The sequence below is a fragment of the Heptranchias perlo genome, chromosome 7, assembly GCF_035084215.1.
Source record: "Heptranchias perlo isolate sHepPer1 chromosome 7, sHepPer1.hap1, whole genome shotgun sequence".
Taxonomy (NCBI): domain Eukaryota; kingdom Metazoa; phylum Chordata; class Chondrichthyes; order Hexanchiformes; family Hexanchidae; genus Heptranchias; species Heptranchias perlo.
Genome location: NC_090331.1, coordinates 7,212,978 through 7,237,759, shown reverse-complemented (window position 1 = coordinate 7,237,759; position 24,782 = coordinate 7,212,978). Strand labels below are relative to the sequence as shown.

General features: G+C 46.3%; 1 protein-coding gene across 1 annotated transcript in view; it reads right to left on the bottom strand.

Moving 5' to 3' along the window:
- dnpep (aspartyl aminopeptidase) overlaps nt 1-24,782 on the bottom strand; it is a 51,687-nt gene that overhangs the window by 14,724 nt on the left and 12,181 nt on the right. The window contains exons 3-11 of the mRNA XM_067987001.1: nt 18,209-18,297; nt 14,969-15,082; nt 10,456-10,581; nt 10,215-10,339; nt 8,767-8,851; nt 7,249-7,356; nt 4,055-4,132; nt 2,886-2,969; nt 2,127-2,287 (exon numbers count right to left, since the gene is read on the bottom strand). Coding sequence (XP_067843102.1) covers nt 2,127-2,287; nt 2,886-2,969; nt 4,055-4,132; nt 7,249-7,356; nt 8,767-8,851; nt 10,215-10,339; nt 10,456-10,581; nt 14,969-15,082; nt 18,209-18,297 — 970 coding nt within the window. The remainder of the gene's footprint in view (nt 1-2,126; nt 2,288-2,885; nt 2,970-4,054; nt 4,133-7,248; nt 7,357-8,766; nt 8,852-10,214; nt 10,340-10,455; nt 10,582-14,968; nt 15,083-18,208; nt 18,298-24,782) is intronic.

Below are 24,782 nucleotides of genomic sequence, written 5' to 3'. Positions count from 1 at the left end.
GAGGTTTAGAGGGGATTTGAGAAAGAACTTTTTCACCCAGAGGGTGGTTGGAGTCTGGAACTCACTGCCTGAAAGGGTTGTGGAGGCAGGAACCCTCACAACATTCAAGAAGCATTTGGATGAGCACTTGAAATGCCATAGCATACAAGGCTACGGACCAAATGCTGGAATATGGGATTAGAGTAGACAGGGCTGATGGCCGGCGCGGACACGATGGGCCGAAGGGCCTCTATCCGTGCTGTATGACTCTATGCTATGTAATACATTCTGCGAAATGACGTTTTTATTAAAAAAGCATCAATATTTTCACCGTCATGAAGACACTCGAGGGAGGTCGGCCTCTAGGCTGGACCACTCCAGGGCCGCCAGCTATGGATAATTTCCCTGAACGTCCAGCAGCAAACAGCAGGCGGTGGGAATGATTTAAAGTCTGTCGGAGGGTCACCCTGGAGCTGCCCGAATGGTTTCAAGTGTTTTACAGGGTGGAAGGAAAAGGACGCAGAACAAGCAGGAGAAGTCAAAAAAGAAATAGCAGTGGGAGGAGGGGGTGAAAGCACGAAATAGATCTTAAGAAGGCTTCTGGTGGTCAGGAGAAAGGCGGCAAGGTGGAGGGAGGGAGGTACAAAAGGTAAGGAAATTGGACATGAAGCTGAGTTCGGATCGGTCAATGCCCTGTGGGTGGCGGAGAGGGCCCAGGGGCTGTGTGGCCGGGTCCTGCTCCAACTTCTTGTGTTCTTTAGATTTGTGGTTGGGATCAGATCAGCCATGATCTTATTGAATGGCGGAGCAGGCTCGAGGGGCCGATTGGCCTACTCCTGCTCCAATTTCTTATGTTCTTATGTAAGAGGTGCAGTAACTGAAACAACTATTACTGATGGTGCAGCAGAGGGAGAGGGGGCAAGGAACAGTAACCTGATGTCGGAAGACCAGAGGGCATGGGGAGGTATTTATAACTACAGGAGGTCACTAAGTGATGAGAACAATGTGATTTTGTGTAGCGCTGGCTTGTACCGACCTCCCTAATATAAATGGGACAATAAAACGTAATACACATTCATTTGAACTGCTATGCAATCCCAAATGTCAAAAAAAGAGGTCATCTGGCATTTGCTGGGATGTGCCAGTCCTGTATCGTTCCTGTGCTTTAGGCTATTAATGTGCAGGTCACTTGTGTGCAGCATCTCCTTCTACAGGTTAGGTAGTGCTCCTCGCATAGGGAGACACATCTCAAAGCTCTTTACAGGGCAGTGGTCGCAAGGGACCATCGAGCAAGGAGAGAGTTAGGAGAGGGTCAAAGGGGGTCCCTAGCGAGGAGTTCTGGAGGGGGACACAGCGGCTGAAACAACATGAGGTTATTCTTTATAACATCTGGCATTACGTGGCAATTCTTTTGTTAAACACATGGAGCCTCTTTCACTGCAAGCCGCACAAAAGGCATATTTTAAATCTGCACAGATTCTTTATTAACGTGGGAGCAATAAACAATTTAGTTTGCTGATAAAAAGTTGAGTCTACCCTGCTCAAAGTGATTCCAGGAGTATGGAATTTAAGTTACAAGGAAAGGACAGGGAAATTGGGTTTATTTTCTTTGGAGAAGATGAGATTTTGAGGTGAGCTTGGTGAAGTTTTCACGGTTATGAAGGGAATTAAACAAGGGCTCAAACGCCAAGGGGGCACACTTTCAAATGAGGAAGGGAGGAGTAAGAAGGGAAGTCACTTTATCACCCAAAAGGGGATTGAGTTGTGAAATAAGTTATCAGGGAAGGAGATTGAAGCGGTCGGTATAAATGGGGTCAAGAGGTGATTAGATGAGTTTCCGCAGAGAGTTGGGATTAAGGGATATGGTGAGAAGGTGAGGTTAAATTATGAAAAAGGGACAGGCTTTCTCAATACTACAAGGTGCTTTTTATCTGCTCGGTAACACATAGAAGGTACTGGTTTAATTTTTAAAGGCACAAGCAACAGGGGCAGTGGATCACTAGCATGCAATTTGCATTGGTTCTTGATTAATTATTAATCCATCGACGTTACTGGTCTAAACAATAGCAGTCAAAGTGGAAGAATAATGTGGGGAAAGTGATGATATATCATTCTGTAGAGCAAGAATTTAGAATTTAAACACTTACGAGTAGTTGGGATGGACGGCGTGCGCCATGTCCGCGCTGATCATGAACGACTTGGGAATGGATTCCTCAAACGCAGTCAGGTTCTGGGCACTAGAGGACAGGCGACGTAGAATTAACTCCGTCAGGGTGGATCCTGCTCCCTGGGCGCTCCCGCTGCCGACCTTAAAACGGCGGGGTGGGGGGGGTGACAAGAGGAGACGATGATTAGAACTCTGATCCATAACACAACTGTATTGGAAGCACTCTGGCTTCTTAAGACGCATTTGAAAGACCCAACAGCCCTCCTTGCCTCTAGGGATTTTAGGAAAGGACTTGGATCGGACAGGATTGTGACTGGAGGAGATCTCGCAGCAACAACAACGTGCATTTATATAGCACCTTTATCGTAGTAAAAAAGTCCCAAGGCGCTTCACAGGAGCGATCATCGATCAAAATTTGACACCGAGCCACATAAGCAGCTATTAGGACAGGTGACCAAAAGCTTGCTCAAAGAGGTAGGTTTTATGGAGCATCTTAAAGGAGGAAAGAGAGATAGAGGCAGAGATTCTTAGGGAGGGAATTCCAGAGCTTAGAGCTTAGGCGTCTTTTAGAACGAGGGCGCTGTTGCTTATCGTATTGAGCCGCACGTGAGCGCGAGAGAACCCACTCCACCCCAACGCCACAAATTGTAAACTGAGGTGTCATTCCAATGAACTGAATATTGCAAATAAGACGCACAAGTGTTTTCTGTGGGGCTTTAACATCAATCTACCTTCTTACCTCTTCATTGTCAAACAGTGTAACCACTCGGATATTGCCATCTTCTGCCAGTGTTCCCTCTTCTTGAGAGGATTCTATCAGACCCTGCGGAGGAAACAGAAAACACATTGCAGGGGTCTTCCCGTAGAGGCAACAAAACACGGGCAAGGGGAAAGGTTGTGTGTCGGTTTGGCTCAGTTGGTGGCACTTGCCCGTCTTGAGTCAGAAGGTCGTGGGTTCGCGACCCTACTCCATTTACTTCTGTTCCTTTTGTGTCAGCCATGGCTCAGTGGTAGCACTTGAACCCACAAGCTTCTGACTCAAAGGTGAGAGAGCTACCACTGAGTCAGGGCCGACACCGGAGAAATCGCAGGGGATTGAGAAAGGGGAGCAACAGGTGGAAGGACCTGTACCAGTCACATAGATTTCTTTTTTTGAAAATAGTGAATTCAAGTTGCATTTTCAACCTTGCACCAGATCAACAATTTGCATTTATACAGCACCTTTAAGGCAGCAAAACGTCCCGAGGCTCTTCACAGGAGCGATTATCAGACAAGGTGATAGTAGGACAGGTGACCAAAAGCTTGGTCAAAGGTTTTAAGGAGCGTCTCAAAAGGAGGAGAGCAAGGTGGAGGGGTTTAGGGAGGGAATTCCAGAGCGGAGGGCCTAGACAGGTGAAGGCACGGCCGCCGATAGTGGGGCGAAGGAAATCTGGGATGCGCAAGAGGCCGGAATTGGAGAAGCGCAGAGATGTCAGAGGGTTGTAGGGCTGGGGGAGGTTTCAGAGATAGGGAGGGGGCGAGGCCACAGAGGGATTTGAATACAAGGATGAGAATTTTAAATTTGAGATGCTGCTGGAACAGGAGCCAATGTAAATCAGTGAGCACAGGGCTGACGGGTAAACGGGACTTGGTGCGAGACAGGATACGGGCAGCAGTCAAAGTAAAAGTAACAAGGTGGGGCAGTGTGCGAGCAGCCTAAATGGCTGCCGAACAGAAAAACACTGAATCAACAGAAGCTCCACTGCTCAGTCTGTACGCTTGTTACTAATGATTAAAATCAGGTATTTAGAGTAAATAGAATTGACTTGACGCTGCCAGTGACTGGGTTGCTATCTTGCCCTTTTTCTCACTGCACACTCTCAGAAGCAAAGAAGCCACGGTGAGTTGAAGGAGGTTAATGCACATTACCTGCAGGGCACAGTAGCAGCTGTGCAGGTTATCCAATCGCGGAGCAAATATAAATTCCTTGAAAGCGCCACCCAGGGCCTAGAATGGAGGAGAGCAGGGAATTTTATGAAAGCACAATGAAAGCAGCAGTATCCAAGGTAACACCAATCTCTTAAAATCCAGGGATCTGTCCTCACACCCCACATAACACAGTGATCAGCGCAGCCACTCAAAATTAACCAAAGCAACCAAATTAACCTTCTCTTACCCCTTCCCAGCCCCCACACAAACCCTCAAGCCATGTACCATTTCCCAGTACACTGCCTATGTTACATCTACTCAATACTATTTCCCCATCAGAGAGTAGGGACAGATTTGTTAATTGTATCTCTGACATATCAATTAGTGTTAATTGTATTCAGGTGGTGGGTATCAATTAGGGTCTCTCTTGTATCCATTTATAGAGGGTAAGTAATGTGTGAATAGAGGCTTGGAAGCAACTGAAGACTAGGCTCCAGTATTCCATCCTTCACCACCTGGCTATCTGATTTATAACAAGGTTATGGGTGAGAAAGAACGAACTTGCATTTATATATCGCCATACATGACCTCAGGACATCCCAAAGCACTTTACGGCCAATGAAGTACTTTTGAAGTGCAGTCACTGTTGTAATGAAAGGAAACGCAGCAGGAAATTTGCGCACAGCAAGATCCCACAAACAGCAATGTGATAATGACCAGATCATCTGTTTTTTTAGGTGTTGGTTGAGGGATAAATATTGGCCCAGAGCACCGGGAGAACTCCCCCTGCACTTCTTCGAAGAGTGCTATGGGATCTTTTACATCCCCGAGGGGGCAGACATTGCTTTAACGTCTTATCTGAAAGACGGCTCCTCTGACAGTGCAGCACTCCCTTAGTACTGAAGTGTCAGCCTGTATTATGTGCTCAAGTCTCTGGAGTGGGGCTTGAATCAGCAACCTCCTGACTCAGGAGTTTATCCCATCGTATATCCGTAAGCTGCAGTGAAGTAACACCTAGTGATTTGTCTCCTTAAACAACAAAAAACTTTGGTGTACTTCTGAATTTGTCACGGTGACGGATGTCAGCACTAGGTAACGCAACATGTGCCCCATCAAACACTCCCAGAGCAGATATAGCACGGGTTAGATACAGAGTAAAGCTCCCTCTACACTGTCCCATCAAACACTCCCAGGGCAGGTACAGCACGGGTTTGATACAGAGTAAAGCTCCCTCTACACTGTCCCATCAAACACTCCCAGGGCAGGCACAGGGTAGGTTAGATAGTGAGTAAAGCTCTGTACACCACCCCATCAAACATTCCCAAGTCAGGTATACCATGGGTTAGATACAGAGTAAAGCTCCATCTACACTGTCCCATCAAACACTCCCATGGGTCAGATGTAGAATAAAGGTCCTTCTACACTATCCCAACAAAGCTGTCAAATGCCAAAGGGACAGCCCCCTCCCCCCTGGATTTCAATCCCATTCTCAGAGGTGAATGCCCCTTGTCTAACTCTCTGTGCCACTCGACCCCTCCTTCTACCCTGTCTACGTGAAAGCATTGAGAGCATCCATCACACTTCACACAACACACTTTGCATAAAATGCCAACAAATCACATCTTAAAGCAAACACATAAATCAGTCAACTCCTGCTGTTTAACCGACCTTGAGTTAACCTGGCCTCTCCCCAAGGGAAGCTGAGTGGCTGCCAATTAAAAAAAAGACTTCCAACAACAATTAGCCTTTAACTGATCTCAGCGCCATTTCATACCACTTGCCCATGGGGAGAATCTGAACAATGATGTTAAAAAAAGCAGGCTAAACATGCCACTCCTGCCCTGGACTCCAGGCACGAGCAGTGCCACGGGACGTCAGTTAGTTCATTCTGAAGTTTTTATTAGACAGTTTTATTTTTAGTTAAAAGGGCAGGGAAAAGGAAACTGAATTACAACTATGCCGAGAAAAGTGATCACAACATTAATTGTGCGTTTACGGGCATTTGGGCAGCAGCATCTTAAGATTAATTCCTCTTCCATCCTTCTCCCTGCTTTTGGAGGAACTCCCCTGGTGTCCCTCCAGTCCACTCCCCTGGTGTCCCTCCAGTCCACTCCCCTGGTGTCCCTCCAGTCCACTCCCCTGGTGTCCCTCCAGTCCACTCCCCTGGTGTCCCTCCAGTCCACTCCCCTGGTGTCCCTCCAGTCCACTCCCCTGGTGTCCCTCCAGTCCACTCCCCTGGTGTCCCTCCAGTCCACTCCCCTGGTGTCCCTCCAGTCCACTCCCCTGGTGTCCCTCCAGTCCACTCCCCTGGTGTCCCTCCAGTCCACTCCCCTGGTGTCCCTCCAGTCCACTCCCCTGGTGTCCCTCCAGTCCACTCCCCTGGTGTCCCTCCAGTCCACTCCCCTGGTGTCCCTCCAGTCCACTCCCCTGGTGTCCCTCCAGTCCACTCCCCTGGTGTCCCTCCAGTCCACTCCCCTGGTGTCCCTCCAGTCCACTCCCCTGGTGTCCCTCCAGTCCACTCCCCTGGTGTCCCTCCAGTCCACTCCCCTATTCCCTTTCTAATAGAGTTGAATGCTACCTCTGTAGAACGGTGTTCTGAATTCAGATCTGCTGCTGCTATCATCTCAGGTTAGGGTGGTCTCAGCTGCTCCCTTAAGCAGTCTGGTTCCCGCTGCCCTATATCTACTAGCAGTGTATCAATGCAATTCCAGTCTGTCCTCAACCACCCACACCCACCACCGTTGCCCCACCCCCTCCTCTCCTGAATGTGCTGTCTCTTGCTGGGGTACAGTTCCACAAGGTGCCGCCCACTGCCCGGTACCAGGCAAGACGCCTTTCTTCATGTGCGGATAGGCGGTGAGTGCCGGCAGGCTACTGAAACATAGCCGACATCGCAGCCAAGCTTGATCACCTTTTCAGCCGATATCCACACAAGTTTCCATACAGTAATCAGGAGCAGGAACGGTGACGGATTCTTCCTCCTCCCTAACTTGAAGTCAATCACAGCTCCGTGGGTGAGATCAGCCAACTCGGAACAGGGTTGTGAACCTGGGCCCTTGTTGGTCAGAACGGCTCAGTTCCACACTAGGAACACAGCCGCACCAATTGAGCTGCTCGAGGAGACTCACAGACCATTCAAACCATGTTTTCCAATAGTCACATTGTATGGACCCATCTCATGGTCAAGGACTCACCCCAGGTTGAGTATCGGCCAGGCACAGCTCGAAGTCTATAACGGTGTCCACATTCACCCCCAACTGCGTGCACAGCAGGTTCAACAGAACAGGATGGTGCTTCTCTGACTGCGGATGAAACCAGTTGATAAGAACTCAGTAAGACCGATAGGGAAAAAAAAAATCAAAAGTGTCTCTCAGAAAACTAAAGGATAATCAAACATACTTTTGTTTTCAAGACTTAGAAAACACCTTCAGGGGAAGTGGGGGAAGGGGACGAGAGTTTCATCCCATCTGTCTGGCCGAGACTTAAACCCTCCTCTCAGAAATAGAAGGGCAGCATTCTGAACAACTGTACCACTCAGTCCGCTCGGCCCTCTTCCAAAACGGGAGGCTGACAGACAGGGAGTAATAGTTGAGAGAAGCACTGCGTTAAATCAATCTGTTACCTTTGGAACAAAGCCTCAAAAATCAAAGACAGAAAGAGTTCCTGTCAAAGTGGTTCTCCAGATACGCAAGTAAATTCATTACAAGGAACACCGACACTTCCATGCGTTTTTCTGTTGTGTTCATTTAAAAAAAACTAATCAAACCTTTCTACATTGAGACTGCAAATAACTTTTCACGTCATTTGTCAAAGTCAGACCGCTAAATTAGCAACAAAGTTCTGTAAAGAGTGCAGCAATGTAAGAGAGATAAAAGCTTGTCTGGCAGGTGACCTTCCCCTCAGCTCCAGCCTCTCTCACCTATACAACCTGTTTAATTTAACTACGGTATACTTCACTGGTTGTTGCTCCTCTGAACTTTCCCCTCTTGCTTCTCCGAATAGGCTTCTTTCTCTTTGCCTCTCAGAGGTGAAGTGAATACTCTGTACCACATTCTCTTCCTCCTCTTTGCCTCTCTCTGAAGTCAAGGGGGTGGTGGAGGCAGATTCAATCATGGCCTTCAAAAGGGAACTGGATAAGTACTTGGAACGATAAAATGTGCAGGGCTATGGAGATAGGGCAGGGGTATGGGACTAGCTGGATTGCTCATGCATAGAGCCGGCACGGACTCGAGGGGCCGAATGGCCTCTTTCCATGCTGTAAACTTCTACGATTCTATGAATACTCTGTATTCATTCCCTTCCTCCTCTTTGTCTCTGCACTGAGGTGAAGTCAATAGCCATCGCACTGTCTCCAACTCAATCCGCCCCCCAGGCCTCAAAATCTTTACCTCCTTCACTTTTCCATTCCTCCTACAATCTACATATTATCCAACCCTGACTTAACCACTTCTGATCTGCTGTGTATTTCAGGAATTTTCTCCTTCAGATTTCTAGCACTCGCAGTTTTTTTTCCATATCTCTAACCACTACTTCCTGATTTAACTCGCGTTCTCTGCTACTCTCGAAAGCCTCGGTGTTGTGATGTATGATAGCCGTGGGCCCTTCACCTTCAATAATAAACCTATCCATTTCACAATTCAAGTGTAATATCATTACATTGGTCTGCAAAGGATGAATTTGCTTTTGAAATAACAACGGACAGGTTGTTTTACCATTTGAGCGGCATCACAGGCGTTTCCAGTCGATCTCGCTCCCGTTTCTAGCTGCTCCTGCACGGCTGTGGCTATGATTGGAACCCTTGAAAGATACATACAGTGAGCGTTTAGCTGAGACAGAGAGTCAACCAATGAATTATAGACACCAGCGTGATTTCAGAAAAATACGAAAACACAATTTTATCCAGTTTGTAACACAACTTCGACCTCGAAAGAAAACATGTTTCTGAAAGGCAAAGTGTGGGCTGTTCAGACGACTCAGCCAGTGTGTCCGGTAACTTTGGTGGTCCGTGCTGAGCTCGCTGATCTTAGTAGGGGCAGCGGTTATCAGGGCTTTGAGGGCCAGATCGGCACAATTTGGCAGCTACAGTTTGGTCCCAAAGTGCTTTACAGCCAATGAAGTACGTTTGAAGTGTAGTCACTGTCATAATGTAGGAAACGCGGCAGCCAATTTGCGCGCAGCAAGATCCCACAAACAGCGTTGAGGTTAATGACCAGATCATCTGCTTCAGATAAAAACAGAAAATGCTGGAAACACGCAGCAGGACAGACAGCATTGGTGGGGAGAGAGACAGAGTTAACGTTTCAGGCCGAAGAACTTTCATCAGAATCCTGATAAAATTCTGACGAAAGCTCATCAACCTGAAACGTTTATCTCTTCACAGATGCTGCCTAACCTGTTTGGAGTATCGAGCGGTATTTTGCTTTTGCTTCATCTGTTTTAGGTGTTGGTTGAGGGAATGAATATTGGCCAGGACACCGGGGAGAACTCTCCTGCTCTTCTTCGAAATAATGCCACGGGATCTTTTACGTCCACTGAGAGGGCTGTCGGGGCCTCGGGTTAACGTCTCGACCGAAAGCTCGATGGGTAAATGCACTGCCCAGTGTAGAATTGAGCCACGGAGCTGAACCTTACTACTCCCTTTTCCACCTAAAACCTGACTCTTGGAACATGAAAAACCTTTCAAAAAGAAATACTTGCACTTGTTCAGCACCGTGCCCTGCTGAAATGAAGAGCTTCAAACAGTGAATTAGTTTTGGAGTGCAGTGACTGTTGTTATGTAGGTAAACGTAAAGCCATTCGGCACCAACAGCATCCCACAAACAGCAGTGAAATGACTGTACAGTTAAAGCACGTTCTTCTGGTGGTATTGATTGAGGGGAGGAACGCTGACCAGGCCACTGCTCAGTCTTTGACTAGGATACCTATCGCCCACCTGAACAGGCAGATAGGACCTCGGTTTAACGTCTGATCCGAGGAACACACCTCCGACAGTGCAGCACTCCCCCGCAGTAGTGCAGAGAAGTGTCAGCCTGGATTATGTGCTCAAGTCCTGAGGTGGGACTTGAACCCGTAGCCAGAAGTGAGAGTTCTACCACCAGCTGAGCTAAGGGGAGGGCGAGTCTCCCAGTGCATTCAAACACTGCCAACCATGAGAGCGTACAGGTGAGTCTCCTTGTTGGCTCCGAAGTTGTCGTTCATCTCTCTCTGCAGGTGGATGGCCAGGTGAGGGATACGAAGGACTGGATGACCCACATTGATCAGGCGGTGCTCCACTTTGTCTCCGTTCTGGAAACAGAAGAGAAGCACAGATCTGAAGCAAATAAAATCGCCGCATCAAATCGCACGCATCAGACTGACTGGCACTGCACGCTCTGGAGACGAAGGACTGGAACCCAACTTACCTTCACCATAACCCTGCCAGCCACTGTGAGGTCGCGGTCAAACCAGGTGTTCCAGATTCCGCCCCCATAACATTCCACGCCAACCTGCAGGTAGCCCACCTGTGTCTTCTTTGACCTGAGCTTCACCTGGTATCAGAAACAAATTCAACACCAGTCAGTGCAAACTAAGCACACAAATTACAGCACACTTCCCTGCCCACTCACCAATACACAAAAATACTTTCCAGCAGGAGTCAATGGGCAGCAACTAGGAGCTGGAACCCTGGCTGAATTTTCCCTTCCATAACCCAGGAGGCACAAGCATTCCTGCTGTAATATTTCAAACTTCACTCAAAGCAGAAACTGTGTTGTACTGTTTAGTACATCGCCAAGTGTCTAAAACCAGCACAACTTTGCAACATGCTTCAATAAACAAGTTCGATTCAGTGACCCGCATTCCTCTTTCAGTGAATGTGTGTTTCTCTCTCCATTGAAATTGCGAGAGCTGGTGGCTTAGAAATGTGCAATTTCTGGGAAGAAGAACATAAGAAATAGGAGCAGGAGTAGGCCACTCGGCCCCTCGAACCTGCTCCGCCATTCAATCAGATCATGAATGATCTTCAACCTCAACTCCACTTTCCTGCCCGATCCCCATATCCCTTGATTCCCCTAGAGTCCAAAAATCTATCTCTCAGCCTTGAATATACTCAACGACTCAGCATCCACAGCCCTCTGGGGTAGAGAATTCCAAAGATTCACAACCCTGAGTGAAGAAATTCTTCATCTCAGTCTTAAATGGCCGACCCCTTATCCTGAGACTATGCCCTCTAGTTCAAGATTCTCCAGCCAGGGGAAACAACCTCTCAGCATCTACCCTGTCAAGCCCCCTCAGAATTTTAAATGTTTCAATGAGATCACCTCTCATTCTTCTAAACTCCAGAGAGTATAGGCCCATTCTACTCAATCTCTCCTCATAGGACAACCCTCTCATCCCAGAAATTAATCTAGTCAACCTTCGTTGCACCGCCTCTAAGGCAAGTATATCCTTCCTTAGATAAGGCGACCAAAACTGTACGCAGTACTCCAGGTGGGATCTCACCAAAGCCCTGTACAATTGTAGTAAGACTTCCTTACTCTTGTACTCCAACCCCCTTGCAATAAAGGCCAACATGCCATTTGCTTTCCTAATTGTTTGCTGTACCTGCAGACTAACTTTTGGTGTTTCTTGTACGAGGACACCCAAGTCTCTCTGGACACCAACATTTAATAGTTTCTCACCATTTAAAAAATATTCTGTTTTTCTATTCTTCCTACCAAGGTGAATAACCTCACATATCCCAATATCATACTCCATCTGCCACCTTCTTGCCCACTCACTTCACCTGTTTATATCCATTTGCAGACTCTGTAAGCAACTAGCTTTGTATCGTCAGCAAACTTGGATACATTACACTCGGTCCCTACATCCAAGTCATTAATATAGATTGTAAATAGCTAAGGCCCAAGCACCGATCCTTGCGGTACCCCACTAGTTACAGCCTGCCAACCTGAAAATGACCCATTTAATCCTACTCTCTGTTTTCTGTCCATTAACCAATCCTCTATTCATGCTAATATATTACCCCCAATCTCATGAGCCCTTATCTTGTGTAACAACCTTTTATGTGGCACCTTATCGAATGCCTTTTGAAAATCCAAAATATACGACATCCACTGGTTCCCCTTTATCTACCCTGCTAGTTACATCCTCAAAAAACAAATAAATTTGTCAAACATGATTTTGCTTTCATAAAACCACGCTAACTCTGCCTAATCATATGATTTTCTAAGCACCCTGTTGCCACTTCTTTAATAATGGATTCCAGCATTTTCCCGACAACTGACGTGAGGCTAACTGGCCTGTAGTTCCCTGTTTTCTCTCTCCCTCCTTTCTTGAATAGCGGGGTTACATTTGCTACCTTCCAATCCGCTGGGACCGTTCTAGAATCTAGGGAATTTTGGAAGATCATAACCAATGCATCCACTACCTCTGCAGCCACCTCGTTTAGAACCCTCGGATGTAGGCCATCAGGTCCAGGGGATTTGTCAGCTTTTAGTCCCATTAGTTTCTCAAGTACTTTTTCTCTACTGATAATAATTACTTTAAGTTCCTCACTCTCATTTACCCCTTGGTTCCCCACTATTTCTGGTACGCTTTTTGTGTCTTCTACTGTGAAGACAGATTCAAAATATTTGTTTAACGTATCTGCCATTTTCTGATTATAATTTCTCCTGTATCAGCCTCGAAAGGATCTACGTTTACTTTTGCAACTCTCTTCCTTTTTACATACTTGTAAAAACTCTTACAATCAGTTTTTATATTTCTTGCTAGTTTACTTTCATATTCTATTTTCTCCCTTATCAATTTTTTGGTCATCCTTTGCTGGTTTCTAAAACTCTCCCAATCCCCAGGCTTATTACTCTTCTTGGCAACATTACAGACCTCTTCTTTTAAACTAATACTATCCTTAACTTCTTTAGTTAGCTACGGGTGGATCACTTTTCCCGTGTAGTTTTTATTTCCCAATGGAATGTATATTTGTTGAGAATATTGAAATATTTCTTTAAATGTTTGCCATTGCTTTTCAACCATCATACCCTTTAATTTAATTTCCCAATCTACCATGGCCAACTTGTCCCTCATACCTATGTAATTGGCTTTATTTAAGATCCTGGCTTCCGTCTTCAGTATGTCACTCTCAAACTCAATGTGAAATTCTATCAGAGGTTTTTTTACTGTAAGGTTACTAATTAACCCTATCTCATTACACAATACAAGATCTAAAATAGCCTGTTCCCTGGTTGGTTCCACGATGTATTGCTCTAGGAAGCTGCCTCGAATGCATTCCATGAACTAGTCTTCCAGTCTACTTTTGTCAATTTGATTTGCCCAGTCTATACGAAGATTAAAGCCCCCCATGATTACTGCATTACTTTTGTTACAAGCTCCTATTATTTCATGATTAATACTCCAATGGTATAGCTACTATTAGGGGGCATATAAACTACTCTCGCAGTGTCATCAGCAGTCCGTTAGTTATGGAGAAAGAAACAGGCATTCGCCTGCCTTTCGTTAGAGGAATTTCACCCCTTTTGTGCTCTAAATAAGGTCCGATGACAATCAGTTTGCAGTGGGCAAGGTTTGTGAATGCTGAGTGACTGGGTCGATTAGTACACTTCTCTGTAACCCCAATGCTGGAGTTAGGAGCTGCCTAGAAAGACAAACAATAAACAAGAAAGAAAAATTGCATTTATCTTGTGCCATATCACATCCTCAGGATGTCCAAAGCACTTCATATCCAATGAATTTGTTTTGAAGTGTAGTCAATGATGAGGCATTAAACTGAGACCCCATCTGCCCTCTCAGGTAGACATAAAAGATTCCATGAACACTATTTCGAAGAGCAGGGGAGTTCCCCCTGGTATCCCGGCCAATAATTATCCCTCAATCAACATCTCTAAAAACAGATTATCAAGTCGTTATCACATTGCTGTTTGTGGGACCTTGCTGTGCGCAAATTGGCTGCTGCGTTTCCTACATTACAACAGTGACCAGACTTCAAAAGTACTTAATTGGCTGTACAACACTTTGGGACACCCTGAGATTGTGAAAGATGCTATATAAATGCATGTCTTTCTTTCAATGTTACGCTCAAGTCCTTGAGTGGGGCTCAAACGCACAACCTTCTGACTCAGAGCCAAGAGTGTTACCAATGAAGCCAAGGAGAAGCCTACTGGTGGGATGCAAAGGCCACTCTGATAGCTGTAACAGTCGGTGAGAAATCACCATGGGGCAATTTGGGAAATGGAAGTATTGCAATGGCACGATAGGGGGCACTCTTCTGAGGTTGGGGTTAATACACATTTTCCTGAATGCTGTCTGAACACTTTACGCTGTACCCAAACCTCGTCATACCTGCTCTGGGGGCTGCTCAACACTGGCTCTGGTTGCAAAAAGTTGGCAAAAATATTCCATTCCCATCACTGACATCCCCCACCTTGAACAGAAAGAACTCAAGAGATAAAACAAAACCAGAAGAGAAAGGAACACAGAAAGGGAAAACAGAGTGGAAGAAATGGGAAAGAAAGAGGGAACAAAGTTGAAAGATAGTTCTCAAGACAGAAATAAACCAGTGCTTCTGGCAGTCGCCTGAAGCAGGTTTGTTTTGGGTGTCTGTGTGGAGGAGTAACCCAAGCCTGGAGCAGCGATCATTCTCCTCCGACAGTGGAACCTCTTTAACCATGCTCCAATTATAACTCTGCCCCATTATCTGCCAGACATTTTGAGAGACACGGCCTTGTGCAAGATGTTATCTTGTTACGCTGCTCAGTAACACCAATCTCTTCCTGACATAAATCAACTTCACAGGCCAAGATATAAACAAACATTCAGTTTGTGATATTAATATTGAACTCAACTCAATTCCTGTGCCATGGATATTCATGTATCCTACCCTCAAAACCAAAACCATATTAGCTGGTATTCCAGACTCACCCGTAGGCAGGGGCTGTCCGTGTGCGCTCCAATCATGCTGAATCCATTCCCTGGTTTGTACTTGGCTCCCACCGCAAAGGCTATTATTGTAGAGTAATTCCTAGTCATGTAATACTGTTTAAAGCAAAGTAAAGTACACACAGTTTAGTAGGTTGTGTTGGACACACATTTTTTGACGTACCTACAAAATCTGTAGTCAGGGGACACAGACTCAAGCTCAGAAGAGGGAAGGTGACCACAGTTAGATGTAATTACTTCACACAGAGGATGCAGCATGTGTGAAACAGACAGCCCAGAGGCATAGTGACGATGAATAACATCTTCAAATTCAAGAGTGCTGGATTTTTTTGGGGCCAAATAAGGCATGAGTAAGAGTACAGTATGGGACTCGCTAGATGGACTTCTGTGGTCCTTTCCAGTTCTGTGTTTTCTTAGGGGACTATAGTCACAACACTATGATATGAAGTGTCCTAACATTGCAGGATTAGGAACATAGAAACATAGGAACAGGAGTAGGCCATTCAGCCCCTCGTGCCTGCTCCGCCATTTGATAAGATCATGGCTGATCTGTGATCTAACTCCACATACCTGCCTTTGGCCCATATCCCTTAATACCTTTGGTTGCCAAAAAGCTATCTATCTCAGATTTAAATTTAGCAATTGAGCTAGTATCAATTGCCGTTTGCTGAAGAGAGTTCCAAACTTCTACCACCCTTTGTGTGCAGAAATGTTTTCTAATCTCGCTCCATATCTCGATTCTACTCCTCTATATTTCAACTCTGCCTTTGATGTCGAGTCACAATTAATGGTTGGTCGAGCAGGTAAATATCCCAACCCTCTCAAGCAACATTAGATTTTGGACTCAGTAGAGATCATTTTCCATTGCACCGTCAGTACTCCCACCACCGGTGGCGCACTATAATATAAATGAGGTGAGAGATCTGGCTTCCATGGTTCTCGAGAATGGAGGTCATTGGTACAAATGCCTCTTTCCCCCTTTTCCCCAACAGGTACCAACAGTGCTATGGTATAGTATAAAAAAGGAAGAGGGGTGCCAGAAGTAATGTGTCTTTGGTTGAGTGCCACTCTCCCAGAGCTGAAGCACCTTAGGAGGGGGTCGATTCACATTCTTACAGGTCATTAACAGAAGGTCAGCCAGAATCTGAAAAAGAGTAGGGTTAAAGCTTTGCTGAATTGTGACCCTTCATCAGAATTCTGATCAAAACCTGAAGCATTAACCTGTCCTTTTTTAATCCTTCAGATCCTGACAAACCCATGGGATCTGTCAGCATTTTCTGTTTTTATTTCAGATTTCAAGCACTCTTGATTTTTTTTCTGCTCATCGCTCCTACGTGACATTTACAGGAGGCGCAAGTTGGAGAAAAGCGTAGGAGCAACAATGACTTTTTGCCTCTACCCGTTTTTAGCATCAATCAACCAGTGATTATCCTCCTCGAGTGGGAATTGGATTGGCTCCAAAATGGCCCTCCTGGTGTTTGGGAGCCCAGTACCGACTCGATCCTCCACAGATTTGATAATCCAATACCTCGGCCAGGCATCTCCTGCAGCATCCCCAAGGCACCGTTGATGACTGATCGGCCAGCATTGCTGGGACCTGGGAGGATAACCCAGTCACCGGGGACAGGGATTCTTCCCATTTGGCTTCTAAGAACTCTGCAAACCAATGAACCCAAAATGGATAGAGTGATCCTGGCTGGACAAGCTACGGGAAGCTTACCAGTGCTCTGCGTTGGTAACTTGCAAACGTATTAGCCAGTTAAACCCCAACTCTATCGATCTGTACATTTGGGGGTCTCCAATCTTTAGCTTTTCCCAATCTGGGTGAGGCTCTCTGTGATCAGGTTTAAGTGGGGTTCATCTCTAAGCAGCGACTCCGCATCAGGCAGACAGAAACTCTACTTATCTTGATTTCTCAATAGTTTGGTTTGGAGACTCAAACATGGCGAAGACTAATAACCTCTTTCCACCCTGCCTTCTACCCCGTGTATGTATCTAGCCTCCCCTTAAATACATCAATGCTAACTGCTTCAGCCACTCCACGTGGCAGTGAGTTCCGTATTCTGAGTGAAGAAATTCCTCCTAAATTCTTTATTCGATCGGTTAGTGGCGATCTTATATTCATGTCCCCTTGTTCTGGACTCACCCCATTTAACTTGAATCTCAAGTACTATTCACCATGATACTAACAAGTGTGGCAATTCCTCTGCCCCCCCCCCCCCCCACCCCCAACCCTCTCTTGAAGGTGATGACTCTTGGTGACATAAGATAGTCCGGTCACCAGCAGTCCCTCCAGTATAGTCCCAAACTTGCCATTTTGTACGTGTGAGCACAGCAGGATCCCAGGTCGGATCCCCGGTGTGCCCAGTTAGCTGATCTAGGCCTCAACGCCCTGGATTAGAGAAGGTAAAAATCATCCAGGGTTCCCACCCCTATTCATGAGTGCACGTGTGGACAGGATCAGGATCGGCTTCCACAGTCGAATAGCCTGGGTTCACTGATGAATAATGGCCGCTCGGGCAAGAGGCTGGAGGGTGCCCTCGGCTTGCGGAACTGTACCTCAGTGAGGGAGTCCGGAGCGTCGAGAGAGGGGGGAATGGAAAGAGAAAAAAAAAAAATCAGCTTAGGAATCCAGCCCCTACAATCTTCCGAGATCTCTGCGCTCCTCCAATTGTGGCCTCTTGCGCACCCCCGATATCCTTCGCTCTACCATTGGCGGCCGTGCCTTCAGCTGCCTAGACTCTGAGCTCTGGAATTCCCTCCATAAACCTCTCCCTCTTTCTTGCCCTCCTCCTCCTCTAAGATGCTGCTTAAAACCTACCTTTTGACCAAGCTTTTGGTTACCTGTCCTGATGTCTCCCTATGTTGCGCTGTGTCTAATATTGTTTGATAACGGTCCAGTGAAGTGCCTCGGGATGTTTTACTACGTTAAAGGCGCTACATAAATGCAAGTTGTTGTTGTTGATTTGCGAATTGACATTACAGGTTCGTTTGGAGAGTAAACGCTGACATGTACAGGGAGGGCCGAATGGCCTGTTTCCGTTTGTAACTTCTATGTACTTCCATGCAAGAACTTTACTTTAAATCTAATCCTGAAAGTGCTGTAATCACCAAGCTGTAAGTGAAGGATGGGTATCTCATTACTTTTCATGGACGTGTTAAGAGGCTAGTGGCTATCTTATCTATGCTTCACAGCCTGTGTTGTCCTCCCCTGCCCCTTACCTTACTGGCAGGTTTCAGGTCCCAGTGGTCGGTCTCCTTGAGTTCCTTGAAGCCGGCTGAACGGAGTCGAAGCTTGCACTCTTCAACAACTGAAAGATAAAAGACGTGAAGTCCAGAGTCAGTGCACCGATTACTCACCCACTTCAGACAGTTCAACTAATAAACACACCGCCTCATGGTGATACTTACTTGGACGTTCAGACCAGGGAGATCTCGGGCTTGAGTCCGGTCGAGGAAAATTGCAACATTAGGAAGGGGAGAAGGCCATTTAGACCCTCGAGCCTGTTCCGCCATTCAATTGGACCACGGCTAATCTGTACTCAAATCCATTTATCCGCCGTAGCTCCACATCCCTTGATACCCTTACCCAACAAAAATGTATCGATCTCAGTCTTGAAAATGTCAATTGACTCCCATCATCCACAGCCTTCCGGGGGGGGGGGGGGGGGGGGGGGAAGGAGAGTTAAAATTCCACTACCCTTTGTGCGAGATAGTGCTCCTGAACGGCCTAGCTCTAATTTTAAGTTTATGCCCTTCTTGTACTGGCCTCACCCACCAGAGGAAATAGCTTCTCTCTATCTACCCTATCAATTCCTTTAATCATCTTAAATACCTCAATTAAATCACCCTTTAATCTCCTATACGCAAAGGAATACAAGCCCAGTCCATGCAATCTGGCCTCATAATTTGACCCTCTAAGCCCCGGTATCATTCTGGTGAATCTGCGCTGCACCCCCTCCAAGGCCAATATATCCTTCCTGAGGTGCGGTGCCCAGAACTGAACGCAGTTCGACAGATGGGGGTCTGTGCTAATTTAGCTGATTTTCCCTCAGGGTGCTCAAGTCCCGGAATGAGGGGTTGAACCCCCAACCTTCCAACTCACGGGCGAGAGCGCTGCCAACCGAGCTGAGCTGGCTCCTTGGAAAAACTGGAGAAACTTAAGTTTCTCAGCCTTGAAAGGAGGTGACTGAGGGGGAAACCTCCAAGTATATCAGCAAATGGTACAGAAAAGATAAATCCAGAGCAAAAGTTAAACTGTAACAGGACAGGGACATGTTCAAACTGATGAAGGGAAAATTTGGGACTTGTATCAGGAAGCTCTTCACACAAAACGGATAGCACAGCAGAGATAAAAAAGCAGTTTGAAGAAAAGGTGGATGCTGTGATTCGCAGGCCTGAACTGGCACCTGGTTCACCAACGCCTTGAGTTTAAAATTCTCATCTTTATTTTCAATTCCTTCCATGGCCTCGCCCCTCCCTATCTCTGTAACCTCCTCCATCCCTACAACCCTCCGAGAACTCCATGTTCCTCCAATTCTGGCCTCTTGTGCGTCCCCCACTTCCTTCGCTCCACCATTGGCGGCCGTGCCTTCAGCTGCCTAGGCCCTATGCTCTGGAATTCCCTCCCTAAACCTCTCTGCTCCTCTAAGATCCTGCTTGAAACCTACCTCTTTGACCCGAGCTTTTGGTCACCTGTACTAATATCTCATGTGGATCGGTGTCTGATAACGCTGCTGTGAAGCGCCTTCGGACATTTTACTACGTTAAAGGCACTATATAAATGCAAGTTGTTGTTGGTGGGGGATGAATGAGTTAGCATGAGGCAAATGGAGCCTGTCATCCATAACTGTCGGAGATTCAACTATGTGTGTTGACGAAACCCCCTCAACTGTTAGGCTCAGTAGCTCTTCTGAGCCAGGATCTCCAATCATTCAGTATGTGGATGGCCCGACTAGAGAGGGGGCAAAACTTGACCTCCTCTTGGGAAATAAGGAAGGGCAGGTGACAGAAGTGTTAGTGAGGGATCACTTTGGGACCAGTGATCATAATTCCATTAGTTTTAAGATAGCTATGGAGAAGGATAGGTCTGGCCCAAAAGTTAAAATTCTAAATTGGGGAAAGGCCAATTTTGATGGTATTAGACAGGAACTTTCAGAAGTTGATTGGGAGAGTCTGTTGGCAGGCAAAGGGACGTCTGGTAAGTGGGAGGCTTTCAAAAGTGTGTTAACCAGGGTTCAGGGTAAGCACATTCCTTATAAAGTGAAGGGCAAGGCTGGTAGAAGTAGGGAACCTTGGATGACTCGGGAGATTGAGGCACTAGTCAAAAAGAAGAAGGAGGCATATGACATGCATAGGCAGCTGGGATCAAGTGGATCCCTTGAAGAGTATAGAGATTGCCGGAGTAGAGTTAAGAGAGAAATCAGGAGGGCAAAAAGGGGATATGAGATTGCTTTGGCAGATCAGGCAAAGGTGAATCCAAAGAGCTTCTACAAATACATAAAGGGCAAAAGGGTAACTAGGGAGAGAGTAGGGCCTCTTAAGGATCAACAAGGTCATCTAAGTGCGGAACCACAAGAGATGGGTGAGATCCTGAATGAATATTTCACATCGGTATTTACGGTTGAGAAAGGCATGGATGTTAGGGAACTTGGGGAAATAAATAGTGATGTCTTGAGGAGTGTACATATTACAGAGAGGGAGGTGCTGGAAGTCTTAACGCGCATCAAGGTAGATAAATCTCCGGGACCTGATGAAATGTATCCCAGGACGTTATGGGAGGTTAGGGAGGAAATTGCGGGTCCCCTAGCAGAGATATTTGAATCATCCACCGCTACAGGTGAGGTGCCTGAAGATTGGAGGGTAGCAAATGTTGTGCCTTTGTTTAAGAAGGGCGGCAGGGAAAAGCCTGGGAACTACAGACCAGTGAGCCTGACATCTGTAGTGGGTAAGTTGTTAGAGGGTATTCTGAGGGACAGGATCTACAGGCATTTGGAGAGGCAGGGACTAATTAGGAACAGTCAGCATGGTTTTGTGAGAGGAAAATCATGTCTCACGAATTTGATTGAGTTTTTTGAAGGGGTAACCAAGAAGATAGATGAGGGCTGTGCAGTAGACGTGGTCTACATGGACTTCAGCAAAGCATTTGACAAGGTACCGCATGGTAGGTTGTTACATAAGGTTAAATCTCATGGGATCCAAGGTGAGGTAGCCAATTGGATACAAAATTGGCTTGACGACAGAAGACAGAGGGTGGTTGTCGAGGGTTGTTTTTCAAACTGGATGCCTGTGTCCAGCGGTGTGCCTCAGGGATCGGTGCTGGGTCCGCTGTTATTTGTTATTTATATTAATGATTTGGATGAGAATTTAGGAGGCATGGTTAGTAAGTTTGCAGATGACACCAAGATTGGTGGCATTGTGGACAGTGAAGAAGGTTATCTAGGATTGCAACGGGATCTTGATAAATTGGGCCAGTGGGCCGATGAATGGCAGATGGAGTTTAATTTAGATCAATGTGAGGTGATGCATTTTGGTAGATCGAATCGGGCCAGGACCTACTCCGTTAATGGTAGGGCGTTGGGGAGAGTTATAGAACAAAGAGATCTAGGAGTACAGATTCATAGCTCCTTGAAAGTGGAGTCACAGGTGGATAGGGTGGTGAAGAAGGCATTCAGCATGCTTGGTTTCATTGGTCAGAACATTGAATGCAGGAGTTGGGATGTCTTGTTGAAGTTGTACAGGGCATTGGTGAGGCCACACTTGGAGTACTGTGTACAGTTCTGGTCACCCTATTATAGAAAGGATATTATTAAACTAGAAAGAGTGCAGAAAAGATTTACTAGGATGCTACCGGGACTTGATGGTTTGACTTACAGGGAGAGGTTAGACAGACTGGGACTTTATTCCCTGGAGAGTAGGAGGTTAAGGGGTGATCTTATAGAAGTCTATAAAATAATGAGGGGCATAGATAAGGTCGATAGTCAAAATCTTTTCCCAAAGGTAGGGGAGTCTATAACGAGGGGGCACAGATTTAAGGTGAGAGGGGAGAGATACAAAAGGATCCAGAGGGGCAATTTTTTCACTCAAAGGGTGGGGAGTGTCTGGAACGAGCTGCCAGAGGCAGTAGTAGAGGCGGGTACAATTTTGTCTTTTAAAAAGCATTTGGACAGTTACATGGGGAAGATGGGTATCGAGGGATATGGGCCAAGTGCAGGCAATTGGGACTAGCTTAGTGGTATAAACTGGGCGACATGGACATGTTGGGCCGAAGGGCCTGTTTCCATGTTGTAACTTCTATGATTCTATGATTCTATGATGTCACTGGCATTCACTGTTAGAATCAGAGAATCATACAGCACAGGAGGAGGCCATTCGGCCCATCGTGCCTGTGCCAGCTCTTTGGAAGAGCTATCCAATTAGTCCCCCTCCCCTGCTCTTTCCCCATAGCCCTGCAAATTTTTCCTTTTTAAGTATTTATCCAATTCCCCTTTTGAAAGCTACTATTAAACCTGCTTCTTTCACCCTTTCAGGCAAAGCATGTTAACCAAGATTATTCACAAAAAGGTTGGAACAAAAAAAAAATTGTCAGAACAGAATTAATTGTAACTAAGTAGACTTGGTTTCGTGCTAATGGAGGTGAAGGTTACGTATTCTCTTTAGTGAAAATAAAAAATTCTTAAGTTAGGAGTAAGAAGAGGAGCAAGTCAAAAAGATTTTAGCTGTGGGCTAAGTTGCTGGGGATGGCCACTGATACACACAATATAAATGGAGGCAAGAGACAATTAAATGTGTTTTGAGAGAGAAATATTTGAATTATACGGTGAGCGGGTACGGTAGCTAAGTGTTTATGGTACAGGACTAATAGCCCAGAGGTTGTGAGTTCAAATCCCAGCATGGCAAGTTGTGAAGTTGAAATTCAATGAATCTGGTAACATGTGGGTTAGGACCAGATAGAAATGACCATAAAAGCTGTAGAAATGGCAACTAATGTCCTTCGAGGAGGGACCTGCCACTCCACGTGACTCCAGTCTCACGTCTACGTGGCTGACTCTCTATGCCCTCAGAGCATTATAGGGTTGGGCAATAAATACTGCCTTGCTCGTGTTGCCCACATCTCAAGAACATTCTTTTTTAAAAAGGATACGATTAGATGCATTCTTGGAGAGAAATGATTGAAAGATATGATGAGAAGGCAGGAGGATGGCATTTATTTATCACAAAAGGGATGTGCTTTTAATTCTTCAATGATCAGACTGTTTACAACATCAACAACTTGCATTTATACAGCACCTTTAACGTAGTAAAACATCCCAAGGCGCTTCACAGGAGCGATTATCAAACAAAGTTTGACACCAAGCCACATAAGGAGATATTAGGACAGGTGACCAAAAGCTTGGTCAAAGAGGTAGGTTTTAAAGAGTGACTTAAAAGGAGGAGAGAGAGGTGGAGAGGTTTAGGGAGAGAATTCCAGAGCTTGGGGCCTAGGCAGCTGAAGGCACGGCCGCCAATGCTGGAGCAATGAAAGTAGGGGATGCACAAGAGGCCAGAGTTGGAGGAGTGCAGAGATCTCGGAGAGTTGTAGGGATGGAGGAGGTTACAGAGATAGGGAGGGACGAGGCCATGGAGGGATTTGAAGGAGAGGATGAGAATTTTAAAATTGAGGGGTTGCCGGACTGGGAGCCACTGTAGGCCAGCAAACACAGGGGTGATGGGTGAACGGGACTTGGTGCGAGTTAGGAAACAAGCTGCAGAGTTTTGGATGATTTCAAGTTTACGGAGGGTGGAAGGTGGGAGGCCGGTCAGGTAAAGGTGGCCAACACAGGATTCCGGTGCCTGGGAAAGCTTCATGCTGACATGGAAGTGCTAATGCTGAGTCCAGTGCTCTCTGAATTAATGCTGAGCAGTGTGCAAATCAACATTTATTACAGGACGCAGCCTTGAAGGTGTACTTCAGACCTTTCATTTTATGATTATAATCATAAATCGAGCGTCAGCCTTGGCTCAGTAGTAGCACTCTCACCTCCTGAGTCAGACGGTCGTGCGCTCAAGTCCCACTCCAGAAACTTGAGCTCATAATCCAGGCTGACACTCCCAGTGCCAGTACTGAGGGAACGCTGCACTGTCGGAGGTGCCGTCTTTCGGATGAGATGTTAAACCGAGACCCCCGTCTGCCCTCTCAGATGGACATAAAAGTTCTCATCGCACTATTTGAAGAAGAGCAGGGGAATTCTCCCCGGTGCCCTGGCCAATATTTACCCTTCAACCAACATCACTAAAACAGCTTATCTGATCATTATCTCATTGCTGTTTGTGGGATCTTGCTGTGTGCGGGATCTTGCTGTGTGCAAATAGGCGGCCACATTTCCCTACAACAGTGAATGTACTTCAAAAGCACTTCATTGGCCGTAAAGCACTTTGGGATGTCCTGAGGTCGTGAAAGGTTGTGTATAGATGCAAGTTCTTTCTTAGATAAAGGTAATTAAACAAAGGTCCTCGAGAACCCCTGGTCTGTGCAGAGTTAGATGGTCTCTGTCGGGGAGGCAGCTGGGGCGTTTCCAGTTGAGCTAGAGTGGGGATGTAAAGAAAAATTTGACCAGAATCCCCGCTCCTGATCAGTGATCTGAGCTGCAAAGTGTCTGCATGCGGACACTGGCCGAGGACAGGATCGGCTGTGCGTCTTTCCCCCGAGGTTGAATAGTCTGCCGATACTTACCGTTCAGGCTCCCACACGAAGAGTGGGTATTTGGGTGAGAGTAATGGAGGGTGCCAAGTGCCTGTGAAACTGCACCACAGCAGG